Source organism: Apiospora kogelbergensis (genome assembly GCF_038363985.1).
Source record: "Apiospora kogelbergensis strain CBS 113332 chromosome Unknown utg000007l_segment0_segment0, whole genome shotgun sequence".
Taxonomy (NCBI): domain Eukaryota; kingdom Fungi; phylum Ascomycota; class Sordariomycetes; order Amphisphaeriales; family Apiosporaceae; genus Apiospora; species Apiospora kogelbergensis.
In genome coordinates this window covers 1906095-1921770 of record NW_027117424.1, presented here as the reverse complement: position 1 = coordinate 1921770, position 15676 = coordinate 1906095, and the positions used below count along the sequence as shown (strand labels likewise).

Genomic DNA, 15676 nt, shown 5'->3' with positions numbered 1-15676 from the left:
GTATGGATGTGGTAATCTCAACGTCTTTGGGGGATCCGGTTGCGACGACTATGGGCTGTCTGCTTCGCAATCCAACATGTGTAGGTAGACAAAACCGCCAGGTCAGGAAAAGAAGAGGGAAAAGACAGAGAAGGGACCGGCACCGCTAGGATTCGCATACAAGGGACAACAAACAACCTTTGCCCGTTTGCAGGGCAAGTTGCCTGAAACTTCGCCCGCTGATCAGCAAACGCAGCGCAATGAATGTGGTGAAGTGTGGGCAAGGGTTTTTGAGATCGGCGTGTCCAGACCCTTCCAAAAACCATAAAAGTGGCTCATATCGCTACCAGCTTACCGTGAGCGCTGTACCGCGTAACATCCATATCCTGCACCTTTGAGAATGAATTCCTTCCTTCTCCCCAATCCAACTGCCAACGGGGGAGCCAGCTACGTACTGTGCAGCCAGCCCTTGCGACTTACTACTCTTAAGTCTTTCACATACATAGACGTGGACGGCGCGGGGGTTTCGCAACGCCGAGGGCCCGCATCATGCCCTAGCCGCTACCTAGTAGGTTACGAATCAGACGGAAGAATGTAGTCAGATCGAGCTGCGGAGTGCTCCTCTTGATCGTAGGGTTTGTGTCGATCCCTTCCGATCCTGTGTCATGAGGCATCCATACTAGGAGATGGCTTGAGTAGGCACAGTATCGGCTATCTTTCATTATGTACAGTGCAATCCCTAAACCATATCATCTATCGGCTTGTGGGTTGGCTGACAAGCCGACTGAGTCTCATCATTTGTCAGCACCACCGAATATAGCTGTTGATTCTTCTCAGATTACTAGGTGTATAGATGATGAAGAAATCGGCATTTTCCCTCAAACCTGACTGGTCCAGTGACACGTGGGATGAAGGGCTAGGGCACATTCCTCTATCGTGTAAAGATGCTGTCTCGACGGTGTCAGTCAACCACAACTTCGAAGACGCATGGTTTCAAGAAGGTTGTTTCACAATATTAGTGGGAGGGTTGTAGACAGTATCTCAACTGTAATGGCGACATAGGTCAGGCGCTGTGCCCTGGATATCTAGCTATGTGCGGGCGATACGTAGGTAGGAGAGTCTTGCAGAACAAGCAGATGTCGCATAGCCAAAATCCCATTCGTGACGAACATGGCAATCCTCAAATTCCCATTGAGCCGGATCTGACTCCACCGCCGATGCTCCCGTCTTATGCAAGTCCGCCTCGAGAAAGATTGACGCCGGTGTGCAATCAGGTGACGGCATCAATATATTCCATTTGCTTACGTCGTCAGCAGCCGGGAATGGCGGCAACACGTCGTCGAATCCGCCATTGAACTCAGAAACCACTCGACGTTCGGGTCCCCAGCCGGAGTGCCCATTTTCCGGCATTCACTATTCACTATTGGGCGCTAAATCTGCTAGCAGTCAGGGCGGGCCCATCTCTATGCATCTGATCGTCGATCTGGTCGGTCCAGACCAGTCTCTGTGGCACGCCGAACCCCAAGCCGTCGTCGCACGCGTAAAGCACGGAGGTCAAGCCGCCGGTAGCACGGAACCAAGCTCTCGTGGGAGTCCCAGAAACCACGGACAAAAGCCACAGGGCAGAACCACGGGCCCGGGAATCCATACGAGAGCCATGTTGGTCAAGCTCCATCCACTTTCGTCATTGGCGCACATATGCACTCAAGGTAGCCGACATGTGTGAAGCACATTTTGTCGGTCAACACCCCGCCCACTAAAATGGTTACCAACCTCTCACATTGTATCGTATCAGAAACCCGTTCTTTCTTGGTACCAATATTTGCGCCAGCCACTTCGAGCTCAGCCGACGGAGACTCCTGATGAAAAACAACCAACCGTCGTGCCGTGTGTAGTGTATAAGTATACACGGTCTAGCAATGATTTATTGTAGGTGATCCATGTTCTAACAGTGATAGCGCAATAGCTATGCTCTATGAGGGGTAGGCCCCCATTCCATTGGACCCGACCGCTACCTTTTATGGCTGACGGCGGTTTACACCATAAGAGGTACGCGGTGAAGCTGTGCCTCGGTATTGGTTCTGACTACATATTAGTTCCATAGACCAATTCCAATGACAGATTCCTAGGGTTTTGCAGGACTTCGTTAGCCTCTGCGCAATCAATAGAATGCAAGCTGACAGCAGGCACGTGTCTTGGTGTGTAGCTCGCTTAAATTCATGTGCCCGAGTGATTCTGCGTACTTGGCACTGGTCAGAATATGTGTGTGGGTGTGGTCAAGGTAGGTGCAGCATGTCAAGCTGTGAGAGAGCTGCGATAAAAATAGCAATACGCCAAAGCGACCAGGTGAAGTATGTATGTACTGAGGCTTTGAGTGCGCCCCCTCTCCAGTCAGCCAGCCAGCCAGTCCCCAAAGTCATTAAACAAAACATTTGCAGATCCATCCAAGTCGATGGTTTTTAAGCAGTGAAACATTTCAAATGGCAAAACCCGATGGTTTGGTCAATCCGTCCTGCAACCGCCGTCAGGCTGCGGGAGTCGCAGTGAAGCTGGTCATGTTGGTGTTGGTGGTGTGCTCAATCCATCGATGCAACAGTCTATCTTTGGTTCCGTACGATGCGACGTATGTGTGGTGCTTTCAGAGAGACGCATTTGCGTGCAACCCTCCATGACAATGCCGACTGCCCTTGGAACCAGCACCAAAAAGACATCATCGTCTGGTGCATCAACTCCACCATCGTGTCATGGTGCAACCATCTTCAGAAGGGTTTGCCGCCGCAGGACCCCTATCACCAACAGGTCAGGTCAGGTCCAGCGCTTGGGAAATAAAGGCTCCAGCAAGCGGAAGAAGCTTGACACTTGCCGAGGCGACGGCGGTGCTGTTGGCTGCAACCAGCAACTGTAAGACAGAGACTGCAGAGGAGGGTGTCCAGTGTCACCGGCCAATGGGGGCCCCGGGTCGGACCCGACAGATGCACAGCACCCTCGATGGCGAACCGCTCATTCGCTGGCTCTGCCAAATGAGGTGCCCTTTCTGCCCTTGCTTTCTCTCGAGGCCCTTATTATTCGCATTCATCCCAGCTGCTACTAAGCCGTGGGTTACATGGAGGACGGTGATTGGCCGTCCCCACTCAAGTCCCCCCGGCATTTCCTTGGAGTCGGCGCTTACAGCCAAGGCCACATTCTCCTCTCATTGGTCTCGACGGCCACCCGATCACCAATGTAATTCAATCCGTGATTGACCTGCAGCGCTTCCGTCCGCTGCTTCTGGTCGCAGCCAGTCGCTGACGCCCAGTTGGCTGGTGGTTCGCCTTAAAGAAGCCAGGGAGGCCGTCTCTTCCCGCCCGGCCCCCGATTCTCCTCTTCCTGTGTCTTGCTTTGCTGTAAATCTTTTGCCGCCGTCTCCTGCCTTGTCGTGATATCAATTCTGCTTCCTTTTTTTTTGCCCCCTCTCGTCGCTGCGCTGAAGCTATTCGATGTAAAAGAAAGTCTTCCGACTGCTGGCAGCCAGCGAAGACAGAGAGCCCCCTCTTAACTGAGAGACGATTTGGATTCTTTTGCCTCATCCACCCAAAGGCTCGATTCATACACATATATACCCTATTTGGTTGCGGGCCAGGCTTGCTGCCGAACGACCACCACCATGGGATATAGAGTCCTGCACCGGGAATGGCGGTCGATAAGGGCCATGTGGTATCTGATGATACTGGAGCTGCTGGGGACCGTCGCCGTCTTGGCACTTTTTGGCATCGCACAACCGGATCTGTATCGCACACAGTTATGGCGAGCCGGTGACCAGATGGGCTTCAATTCAAGTCCTAATATTGTACTATATGCATACGCCAACTATGAGCCGTTGCCGAACGTCCCATTTGTCTGGACAAATACGTGCGTCTACACTTTCACTGGCTTACGCCTTAACTCGGGAAGCAGAAGCTTACGCGCAAAACAGATTGACCAACTTCAATGTCGCCATCTCCGTCATCAGTCTTTTCGTCCTCATCACCAAGATGATAGGTGTTATCATGCACCTTTGGTTCCCTCTGATCGCCCTGCTGTTCAACATCTCGCTCGTTGCCCTCTACGCCACGAGTGTATACGGCCAGGCCGGTCCGGACTACGCGGACCCAGCGAAGCCCAGCCCCGCGGCCTGGTACATTTCCAAGTCCTGCAGCGTCGTTGCGAACCCAGCTATTCAGAAGTCGTGCGCCCTGGCCAAGGGCACCTTTGCCGCCACCATAATAATGCTGTAAGTTTTTCCTTCGCGTCCTGTTTCGGCGATATTTCAAACTCTTCAAATAGGTACTCACACAAATGTGTATAGCACAATATATTTGGTGAACTTGGGCCTCAACATCTGGGCCATGCTCCCGACCGATAAGAAGAAGGGCAATTACGAGTCAGACGACGAGGAGGAGACTACCCAGACCGCCCAAATGGGCAACAGCCACTGGGAGATGCACGGCGTCCCGCCAACGCCTAGGACTGCTGCCGCCGGCGGTGGTGCAGTGCCTTTCACGCCGCGAACCATGGCGTTCAACACACTGGAACGAAAACTTCCTCTGCGGTCACAATACGCATGAGCAATTGCCGAATTATTGCGGACGACAGAAAACGAAATGAATAAAAGCTTGCGGGCCCCCTGAGGAAGGCGCAGAGCAGATTTACATATATAATGTTTTCCTTATTGTGAACCCGGCGCATGGAGTTTACCTCAGATTGAGGCATGTATTTGGATGGGAGAAAGCTGAATGCTCTTTGGTCTGAGTAGTGATGATCAATAGGCCCGCCCGGGTTTTCTCTGACAGGAGTCACGGGTCGAATGGCTTGTAAGAATACGGACTGGCTTCTCAGCGATCTTAAGATGGGTTGGTACGAGTTTACGACGGGAGAGCTAATCGCAGAACGCCAAGTCACATACAACTGTATGTTTCCATCAGATGATTATCTTTTCCTTGTGAAATGTACATTGTCACAATATCGCTTCAACTCCGTTCAAGCATGTGATACTAGCTAAGTATCTATACCTATATGCCACGGTTCCGAGATCTCCCCCTCCGGGCCGGCCCGCTCGGCCGATTGAGCGTCTCGTCCATCCCACCCAGCGTCACCAGCACTGCCTGTGAATCTGGGACCGTGATATTTAGCGTACCGTTCGTAACCTGAACGGTCTCTCCCACCGTCACGTTGGCCAGTCGGACGGGGCGCCCCTCATCCAGCTCGTAGTTATAGCTCCAGCCGTCCCACGTGATGCCCGTGATGGCGTCGCTCCCGTTCGCATACAACCTTTGTATGCGCGCCGTCGTGGTCCCCCCGCCGACGAAAAAGCTGTACGCCTGTGCTGGCCGTTGCGGCGGTGGGACTGCGCTGCCGTTGCCTTGAGCGGCACCGCCATCACACCCGCAGTCGGAGGCGTGTTGTTCGTTGCTGCTGATGGTACCGGTGTTGGTGGTAGTGGCGGTGGTAGTGTAATTGTAAGCGTTCATGTTGATAATCATGACGCGCTTCAGGGCTCCGCCAACGTACGCAGCATAGGCGGCCTCGGTGTCGCTGCCGGTCAGGGGAGGTGGGCGATTTGGACGGGGGCAATGCGCAGGTTACCCAGGAAGGCCGCGACGGCGATGTTGCCGTAATAGGGGGCCTTGGTGCCGCGGGTGGCGCGGGTCGTCTCAACAGGTTGCCATGAGGCGTAGCGATAGTTGGTGCCCATATGCATATGCACGCGCCGGATGCTGAGGGCGGCGCAATAGAGTGCGAAGTCGATACCCCACAGCGCCGCGCCGAATGAGTTGGATAGGCCCGGCCGGCCTTGGTTGTAGAGCGAGTTGGTCTCGCCCATGATATGCGACACACCTGCGCCCGGGTTGATCGTGTTGTACTCGTCGACGTGCGCCTCGACACTAAGGCGCGTGCGCGTGTGATTCATCAGTGTCCCTTGCAGAGTAACGCCGGGAGTGTTGGCGCCGCTGATGTAGCTGTGAGTTCAAGGGTTAACAGCAATTCCCAGGATAATATTGTCTTAGCAATACCGCGGGTTAAGACTTACTTATGGGAGGAGAAGTATTCGATGTTCTGGGTATTATCGAGCCCATCTGCCCAGGCCAGGGGGGCCTTGAGGTGGTTCGCGACTCCTGCAAGGGATGGTGCCATATACTTGTACGCGTTGATGGACGCGAGGTCGGGGCAGTTTTTCTGGATCACGCTCTTGATGACGGCCGTGCCATCGAGCCACTCGTTGACATAATCCGACTCGTTCCAGTTGGAGGGTCTCACTGGCCATTGGGCATTCGTGGCGAACAAGTCGGGCTCGTTGCCATACTCCCATACATACAGCTTGTCTGTACCGAGCGCCATACAAGCAAGCTCGGCGGTCTGGGTTAGTGTGTCCTGTACCCTGGGGTCGTTATTGCCCCCCATGTTGAAGCCATGTGAGAACTTGACATTAGGCCATGTGCTATACGACTCAAAGAACGAAGGCCCAATATCAATGGTTGTTGGGTAGTCCGGTGACCTAGTCACGTTTACGGTACCGTTCAGGGCAACAGTCAAGTTCGCATTGTAGATGGCAAAGTCTTGCGTATTGCCACCAACGCGAATATACGGTTTGTCACCTTGTAGGTAACCGATGTTGTTTAGCAGGTTATCCGAGAACGTATTCGGACTACTCTTGTTTCCTAGGCTCTATGTCAGTCATCATGTTCATGGAATCTTTGGTGGCGGTGTGCGTATACTCACCAGCGAAGTCGGGGAACGATGCGAACTCTATGGAGTAGCTCACAAAGCCATCCAACGGGGTTCCTGACTTGATGTCTGTTGAATCAATACTGATTGCAAGTCGCCGTACTTGGCATAACACGACACCGGCGTGGAGCAGCGCCAGACCTATGTCTCTTGATGGCCTCATGGTGTCGTAGTTGGCAGCGAGACTAGTGTTGTGAGATCAAGCAAGGGGAGCCGGGCTTCCTCAAGCTATGCGACCAGGAGGAAAGCAGCGGCAACCTGGCTGGGTGCGACGGCTCGAGCTTTGTGTGGTGCTCCCTCGACTCGAAGCCAGGATGGTGGTGGTTGTCAGCGGGAACTTCCAAGTTTCGTCCATCGCTTTCCATGGCGCACATCAACTAGAGATGCATGGATTCTGCTGTGCAATATACCGGATCGACACATCATCACACCTCATATTAAGCATCTTAAGACTTCCAAGGATGATACCAACTTCCTCATTGGAGCAAACGCGGATGTGCGCAATACCGCCACTTTGCCGAAGTGCGGGGATCCAAGCAAGAAGCTGGCTGGCTGTTACTTCGTTGCATGCGGCAATTAGACATTGATAGTCTAGTAGTGTCCATCGCAAACTGAAACCGCCACGTGAGGCAGTCATGGCGAGTCTGGTAATTGGGACGATCACGTGTATACGATCACCAATGCTCGGACAAACCCCCGAACTAGCAACGCTACGGACTGGGCTGAGTCCTCCCCTGTTACTGAATGCCGGAGTACGTATGTTTGTGGCATATACTTGCGTCTAGGAGTATAGGATTCTTCCCTGTGCCGAAGCAAAGTCCAAACACATGAGCTTTTGCTGGCTTGCACGGTTGATGAGGAGCACTGGTTTGGTGTGCGCACGAGCAAATCATCGACTTGGTCGGGTTGCACTTACACGAAAACCAGGTCAATGAGCATTCCAGAGGCAAAGCGGCTAAGAACAGTCCGACTTCGGACAGAAGGCGTCTGTTTCCCTCGTCGGCAATCCAATCGCCATGAGATGTGGTGCTATGACTTGTAGTAAAATTGCTGATAAGCCTAGTGGAGTTCGCCGGTGCAGGATAGCAAGAGGCATATATAGGGAATGCGACGATAGCCTCATCACGTCCCCGTCTAGTTTGCCGCCTAAACAAGGAGACCAGGCACAGAGACGGACAATGGTGAATGGGGGAAGCAGCGTTGAAAGATAACGGCAACGGTCGCAAAGAGAACCCCCAAGGCCCCCCAAGGCCCCCCAAGACCCCGCCATGTTCTCGTTTCTCAGCGTGGACCTGCTGTATTGGGACGTGCCACCCCACACTGAGCTCCGGCTAGCATGGGAGCTCCAATTCCCTGGTGTCAAGCCAACGTCACCGGGTCGCCGACAGGCGTGGGAAAGATAGACTACTCGACTGCTCTCACTCTGCTCTCTCGGAAACAGTTTGACGTGTGTAATATATACTTACGCCCGGGTAGATGTTTGTCTCCGCCCATCGGCTTCTCGTCTGGTCCCTGAGCTATTAATTTGTCCCGCCTTGTCACCCGTCTTGTGTCTGGAACCCTCCTCTCCTCACAATGAGTCTCCTGCGAAGTTTGAATAAGACTATCACCTCGTCTGCCCGATTTTCCATCAAGTCCAACTTCCAGAGGTCCACGCTCCCACTCGTGACCACACGCCTAGCCTCCAACATGTCCGTGCCAAAGGTAGGTGCCACTGCTTCCCGCTTGCCGAGCGCCGACGAGGATATGAAGCGACAATGTAGCTAATCCGCCTTGACCGAAACAGCTCAAGGACCCGTCGCTGCTGAAGACGGACATATGCTACGTCAATGGTGAATGGGTCAAGGCCGCCTCAGGCAAGACGTTCGAAGTCAATGATCCGTCGACCGGCAAGCTGATTTCGACATGCCCCGAATTCGACAGCAAAGATACCGAGAAAGCCATTGAGGCAGCCGCCGAGGCTTTCAAATCCTTCCGGCACAAGACGGGCCGTGAGCGGTCCAAGATGCTGCGCAAGTGGTACGATCTGATGATGGAGAACGCCGAGGACCTAGCAACACTCATCACATGGGAGAACGGTAAGCCGCTCGCGGATGCCAAGGGCGAGGTAACCTATGCGGCCAACTTCTTCGAATGGTTCAGCGAGGAAGCTCCCCGTATCCACGGCGACCACATTCCCGCTTCCATCCCCGGCAACCGTATCGTCACCATCAAGGAGCCCGTCGGTGTCGTGGGCCTTATCACACCGTGGAACTTTCCCGCCGCCATGATCACACGCAAAATTGGCCCCGCGCTGGCGGCTGGCTGCACCACAGTATGTAAGGCACCCGGCGAGACGCCTTTTACCAGTCTCGCTCTGTGCGAACTGGCCCATCGGGCTGGGATCCCCAAGGGTGTCGTGAACGTCATTACAACTCTTGAGAACACACCGCAGATTGGCGAGCTGTTGACAACACATGATACCATCAGGAAGGTGTCTTTCACTGGCTCCACCCCCGTTGGAAAACTCCTGATGAAGCAAGCTTCATCGACTCTGAAGATCATGTCCATGGAGCTGGGCGGAAACGCCCCGTTCATTGTATTCGATGATGCCGATGTGGACGCTGCCGTAGCTGGCGCCATCGCGTCCAAGTTCCGTTCGTCGGGCCAGACGTGTGTTTGCGCCAACCGAATCTACGTGCAGGAAGGCATCTACGACGAGTTTTCCAAGAAGGTCGCCGAGAAAGTCAGGGCCTTCAAGATTGGCAATGGTTTCGCCGAGGGCATCACACACGGACCTCTGATCCACGACCGGGCTGTGTCCAAGGTAGAATCGCACGTGAAGGATGCCGAGAAGCATGGTGCCCAGGTGCTCGTTGGCGGACAGCGACTGCCCGATTTGGGCGACAACTTTTTCCAACCCACAGTCATTACCGGCATGACGAAAGACATGGCCATTGCCTCCGAGGAAACCTTCGGCCCCGTCGCTGGCATTTTCCCCTTCAAGACTGAGCAGGAGGTTGTGGATCTAGCCAACAAGGCCGAGGTTGGCCTGGCAGGCTACTTCTTCTCGCGTGACTTCCAGCGCATCACGCGTGTTTCTGAGGCTTTGGAGGTGGGCATGGTTGGCGTCAACACTGGCCTGATCTCGGATACTGCTGCGCCTTTTGGTGGTGTGAAGCAGTCTGGTTTCGGTCGTGAGGGATCAAAGTACGGCATTGATGAATACCAGCATATCAAGACAGTCACATACGGTGGAATGGGCCAGCCGCTCCAGAAGTAGTAAGAGCGAGAAAAACAGCTGTATTAATAAAGTAAATTATTCTCAACATTTAGATATGCTGCAAATGTGGTGAAATTGCAATGGCTTGGGGCTTCTTGTCTTCTCTGTGTAACCGGTCTGTTACCACCTTTGGCCAAGCAGCACCACCAGCGTAGCAACAGGCTGTGATTATTGCATCTGCACGTATGGGAGTGTCAAAGGTGTTATTCGTATGCTGAATTTGTATTTGTATTTGGCCTATTGACGCTGGCAAGGAAATGCTTCGATAGGGGTTTGGCCAACTGAATTAGCTAAGCGGATTGGCTGGGCTCGGAGCCAATCAAAACCAGTCCAGCACCCGTGAACTTTTCGAGCTATTGTCCACCATTTAGTACCTCGAAATTCTGAACCCTGCGGCAGGTGTTTGGGAAGGAAGCAACATTCGAATTCGAGCACCACGACGCATAGCCCAGCCCTCCAAACACTCCAATGCTTCGAAATCCTCTACAGTCCGCCGCGAGCCACGGCAGCAGGCCCGACCTGCACCGCGTGGCCGACGGTATCGCCTCTTCTCTCCGACAATTCTCCATTGCGCAGGCCCGTTGTGACGATGAACCCCAGCGACCCACCACCACTGGCCGCCAGCGCTCGGCAGCCGCTGTGAAGGAGCTCTTCTCTATGAGTCAGAAGGACAAGCAACCCAACAGCAGCAGCAGCAGCAGCAGCAGCAACAACAACAACAATGGCAATGTGACGTCGAGGTTCACACCACGAGCCCCGGAGGCGCCCAAGGTCATCAGCGTCAACAGTCTGCGAGGCGGCACAAGAGGACGGTTTGCGGGCTTTCGACCTAGCGGCTCTGCACCTCCTCCCGCTGGGTCAGCACCCAGCGCCGGTAATTTCTCCGGTAATGTGATCCGCGGTGGTCTGCCAGGTGGCTTCCGAGGTCGAGGAGGCGCAGGAGGAGCGCGCGGAGGCTTCGTCGCCGGAGGACGGGGCGGGGGGAGGCTTCGCTCGCGGGCGTGGGGGCGCCATGGCCTCGGGGGCCGCGGTCGCGGCGGGCGCCGCCGGGGCAACTACTCAGACGACCGACCGACCCGCGGCGGCAAGCGGCCCAACAGGAATGATGAGGATGCGTACCAGCGGTTTGTCTCCAAGGGCTCCGAAGACGCCGAATACGAGGCCTGGACCGCGCCGCAAGCGGACGGCACCGTGCAGACGTACAACCCGGCCTTCGACCTGATCCAGGATCTCGCCGGCTACGCGCCCGCCATCGCCTCCTCGGCCACGCCCCTAGCCCAGCACGCCACGGCCCTGACGCAGGCCCGCATCCTCGGCGGCGGTCGCTCGTACTGCCCCGACGACATCCCCTGGCCGGCCGACGCCAAGAAGCAGTACACCGCGGGCCACGGCATCTTCTTCCCCACCGAGGAGGCCAAGAAGTTCGCCAGCCGGGTGGCCGAGATGGAGTTCAAAGCCCCGCCCGCAGAGACGAGGAGCGCAATCCTCGACGCCGCTCTCCTGGGCAAATACGACGGCCCCAAGTTCGCACAGCCGGGTGATCACCGGGGTAGCGTGAAGAGCTTTGTGAAGCGAGAAGGCACATGGAACGCAGCGGCGGAACGCAGGATCGACGCTAAGATAAGCTCGCTGCTGCCGTCTCAGCAAGCAGCGGCGGCGGCGGCAGCTCGGCCAGCTCCTAAAGCTAAGGCATAGATAGAGTGCTTCTAAGGACGCTTATTGAAGGGAAAGGGGGCTACGTGGGATGATTCAGGCATGTAAGACCAAGCGGATACACTGTAATATCATGGACACTATAGGTACATACGCAATGAGGTTGCTTGTATAGTACACGAATTCCCAATCACACCAAACCAGTTACCTCAAGTTTTTATTGATTCCTCGTTCAACAGAGTAGTCTTTCGCCCTTAACGCCCATGATGTCAATAGGCAATTTACATCTATCTAGACTCAGTGGCCTTGGTAGTCTCTTTCTCGGCCGCGTCGACCTTGGCGACCTCGGCCTTGATGACCTTGTCGAGCTCCGTGTCGGCCTTGCGCTTGGCGTCGGGCAACAGCGATCCGTCCTTCTTCCAGGCAGCGTGCAGCTTGTCGCGGCGCTGGCGCACGTCGCGGATGCGCTCGCGCCAGTCGTGGCAGATGGCCTTGATGCGCTTGGCCACGTCCTCGCGCGACTCGGCCTCGACCTTGAGGATGAGCTCGAGCTCGTTGTCCGGAGACCGCTGCGGCTGCTGGTTGAAGTCGCGGTGCGACTGCACCGCGCTCATGATGGGCTTGATGTTGACCGCCTCGTGCACCAGGATCGAAATGGTGCGCCCGCCCTTGGGGATCACCGACGCCAGCTCCCGGATCGGGTACGAAACCGCATCCTTCCGGTCCGGCTGCACCTTCACGGCCCCAATCAGGTCTGGGTTGAAGCGGCCGCCCGACTTTATCTTCTTGAGGGACTCGTTGGCGTTCGAGGAGAGCTTCGCCAGGCGCGATTCGACGTCGGCGAAGTCGAGCACGTCCTCGGCCGTCGGCGTCGGGCGTTGGGATGCGCTCGTGCTGCTGTAGGCGTGGTTGCTCTTACTGCTTCCGCTGCTGCTGCTGCCAGCGTCGGGGGCATGGCGCGAGGCGCGCGCCTGCTCCTTGTCTTCGCGGCTCTTTTTCTTGAGCCATACCGGGGTTGTGTGGAGGGAGCGGAGGTGGTTCAGATTCCTCGGGGTGGTAAGGGTGGAAGCAGATGTAGCGGCTCTGACCACCGCAGTTGTTGGTCTCGTGCGAGCTTGCAGGCTAGGGGCTGGAAGATCAACAAACTGCCATTGACACCGTTCAGCGAGTCAATTGAAATATCTTACATGCTCCGCAGCTCACACTTGGCACTGCTCTGCCGCAGAAGTACTGCGATTGTCGCGGCGCTCGATTTCGCTGTCATGGTGCAGGGCTTTTAAGAAGTTGATATCCTGGTAGCTCTCTTCACATGCAGCAGGCAGTTAGATGGATGTTGCAGGTGCGCCACAATTACAGCCACATTTATAGCTTTTATAATATGGCTGGCCACTTTCCCTCACTTTCAAGCTCACAATATACCATCACTTTACACTGTTTTCTCGTCATCTGATAGGTCGATTGGCCCAGCGGTCAAGGCATCTGCTTTACACGCAGAGGATCGCAGGTTCGAACCCTGCATCGATCATCTCATTTTTTTCTTTTGCTTTCGTTGACCCTCCATGGTTTCCCGAGACACATACCATTTCTGCACTTTGACCGGGTCCTGAAGCCTTGTTCTTATTCGGGAAGCACCTATTGTTCGCCGAGGGAAGAGAGCTTTCGGCATTGTGTGTTTATTAAGTGATGAATTGAAGGAGTCAGCAAAGTTGGAATAAGATACACCATGTTACCCAAGTTGTACAAGCATGGCTCCGATATTTTTCGGCCTTGGGTATAGCATAGTTAATGCCAGCTATAATGATTATATACTTGCTCACCTCGCTAGCTATTCCGCCGTTGGCTATTGCCGAGGGCCATATATCACACCGTCCTATCTTATATATTACCGACTTGCTCGTGGCGGGGTAATGGGGCGGGGTGGCCGCTTACAGCAGTTGTTCCCGGCGATCTACTCGTTCACGAATCGTACATGTTAGACAGGCCTTGGGCTCTTGAGCAACTGCTGCTACGCTTGGCGAGACTTGCTCGAGCCTTCTTGTTGCCACAAGAGTACCCAAGCATACTGTCCATCGCCTCAAGAATAACCATGGCTCCAGACTTGTCCTTTGGCCCTCAGGGCGACCAGTGGTATTACACACGCGATACCAGGACGTATGACCTGACGCGTGGAAATGACCAGGGTGGTTCGGAGACGCAGTTTACTCTGGCTACAACGCAAGGGCCCACCGATACTTCTGTCACGATCGACCCGGCGAAGTCGGCGCTAGTGGTCGTAGACATGCAGAATTACTTCCTGGACGCCCAATGCCGGGATTATCCTGCCGGGTTGGCTACAGTCGAACCGCTCCTGAAGGTGATCGAGAAATGCCGTGAGGTCGGGGTTCAGGTAAGTCTCTGCTCGAGAGTTTCTTGGCTTCCTTACCGCATACGACGATTTATCGCGGGGAAACCGTGTGGCGGCGTATCAAAGGGTGAGAGGAGAAAGCAAGCCTGATTGCCGATGACGAATGTGTACAACAGGTAGTCTGGCTCAACTGGGGCCTACGCGAGATCGACCTGCCCGTTCTCCCGGCGAGTGTGCAGCGCAGCTTCTCGCGGTCCCTGATCGACCCGTCTCACGCGCCACTGCGGCACGGCCTCGGCGCGGACCTCGGGGATGGCAAGGGGCGGACGCTCATGGCGGGCGCATGGAACGCCGAGATCTACGGACCGCTCGCCTCGGCGGGGGCGGTCCGGCCGGGCGACGCGCAGTGCGCCAAGAATCGCATGTCAGGGCTCTGGAGCGAGTCGCAGCCGCTGTGTCGCCACATCGAGGACAATGACACGCGGACTCTCTTTTTCGCGGGCGTCAACACGGACCAGTGCGTGCTGAGCACTCTGACCGACGCGTACAATCAGGGCTGGGACTGCGTCATGATCGAGGATTGTTGCGCGTCGACGACGCCCAATGGCCAGAGTGTTTGTTTGTGGAACGTGGCTGTAAGTGAATTCTATTTCCCCCGGACGACATGCAGTCGAAAGACCAATATCCATGACTGGCGGAGACGTACGCAGGCTAACGATGCTTAACCAGAACTCGTATGGGTTTGTTGTCGATAGTAAATCCTTCACCGGCGGGACTCTGACTCGTTAAAGGAGAAAGGAGGTCTCTCACACGACCTTGTCCAGGGGTGCACAAGACACATGAGTAGTACCACAATAGGGTCACAAACACTTCGTACCATACCGAAACACGAGCGTTTCCCCGACCCAGGTGCTGTGCAAAGACGGCATTGCCAGTTTGCGCTGGCGGGTCGCGAAATCGAATTGATTCAGGGAGGATTGACTCGCATGTTGTCATGAGCAGTGTAAACATGTAAACTCGATACGAGTTTCCTAAAGTGGCTTATCACAGTCCACCCCCGTGCACGGAGGTCCTAGAGGTCCTCCGGTACCGTCAACTCGAGGCTGTCAAGCTCGGCCGGGTATGCCTCGCGACATGCTGCTATTGTTCAATGTCCTCTGCAGTGTGGGCGGGCATGTGGCGTCTGATAGGGGAGAGCGTGAATAAGCAGGGTGCATGTCGCCAACGCCGCAACCAATACTTTGTCGTGTCGGGTCCAAAGCTTGGATGGTCGCCAACGAACGATTTCGACATGGCATTCGGACCGCTTACCGGCACCGTGGTTTGCATTCTGTTGTCGTCCGGCGGGTCCGTCGTCAATTTTCCTTTCCTTTTGGGTTTTCATAGTCTCGTAAAGAGTTGAGTCCAGCTCCACTACGAGCCGGGGAGCCTAGGGGGAGCCTAGGGGTGCCCCGTCAACCCTGCTTGCTCTCAGGGCCTGTCTTATCTATACAAGCCTTGTTTATACCACGGCTTCCCAATACGGAAACTGTGCAAGAGCCTTCGCATGAACTGTTGGAGATGACTGCTGCTGCTGTTTGCGCCTGGTGGCAAGGTGGATGTAAGCAAATGCGGGGATCTGATAAGCACACATATGTGTTGAGACGTTGCTGTTGTTCTTGCAGACACGAGGATTGGTGTCTAGCCATTGGCTTGGA

At 55.1% G+C, this 15676-nt stretch overlaps 6 protein-coding genes across 6 annotated transcripts; 4 read left to right on the top strand and 2 right to left on the bottom strand.

Annotated features, from left to right (window-relative positions):
* Positions 1–3622: 3622 nt before the first annotated feature.
* PG998_010955 (uncharacterized protein) lies at positions 3623–4562 on the top strand (the record flags this gene model as incomplete). Its single annotated transcript, XM_066877771.1, has 3 exons — positions 3623–3867; positions 3932–4228; positions 4304–4562. The coding sequence occupies 3 exons, from the start codon at positions 3623–3625 to the stop codon at positions 4560–4562; spliced, it is 801 nt and encodes a 266-aa protein (XP_066726825.1).
* Positions 4563–5006: 444 nt separating this feature from the next.
* Positions 5007–6883, bottom strand: PG998_010954 (glycoside hydrolase family 79 protein; the record flags this gene model as incomplete). The annotated part of the gene is made up of 4 exons (XM_066877770.1): positions 5007–5519; positions 5561–5954; positions 6026–6653; positions 6715–6883. 4 exons carry the CDS (start codon positions 6881–6883, stop codon positions 5007–5009), a joined length of 1704 nt encoding a protein of 567 aa, XP_066726824.1.
* A 1412-nt stretch (positions 6884–8295) lies between these two features.
* PG998_010953 (succinate-semialdehyde dehydrogenase) lies at positions 8296–9982 on the top strand (the record flags this gene model as incomplete). The annotated part of the gene is made up of 2 exons (XM_066877769.1): positions 8296–8424; positions 8507–9982. The coding sequence occupies 2 exons, from the start codon at positions 8296–8298 to the stop codon at positions 9980–9982; spliced, it is 1605 nt and encodes a 534-aa protein (XP_066726823.1).
* A 468-nt stretch (positions 9983–10450) lies between these two features.
* PG998_010952 (uncharacterized protein) lies at positions 10451–11677 on the top strand (the record flags this gene model as incomplete). The annotated part of the gene is made up of 1 exon (XM_066877768.1): positions 10451–11677. One exon carries the CDS (start codon positions 10451–10453, stop codon positions 11675–11677), a length of 1227 nt encoding a protein of 408 aa, XP_066726822.1.
* Positions 11678–11922: 245 nt separating this feature from the next.
* Positions 11923–12899, bottom strand: PG998_010951 (ribosomal recycling factor; the record flags this gene model as incomplete). The annotated part of the gene is made up of 2 exons (XM_066877767.1): positions 11923–12757; positions 12823–12899. 2 exons carry the CDS (start codon positions 12897–12899, stop codon positions 11923–11925), a joined length of 912 nt encoding a protein of 303 aa, XP_066726821.1.
* Positions 12900–13721: 822 nt separating this feature from the next.
* PG998_010950 (Peroxyureidoacrylate/ureidoacrylate amidohydrolase RutB) lies at positions 13722–14768 on the top strand (the record flags this gene model as incomplete). The annotated part of the gene is made up of 3 exons (XM_066877766.1): positions 13722–14021; positions 14156–14614; positions 14709–14768. 3 exons carry the CDS (start codon positions 13722–13724, stop codon positions 14766–14768), a joined length of 819 nt encoding a protein of 272 aa, XP_066726820.1.
* Positions 14769–15676: the final 908 nt, after the last annotated feature.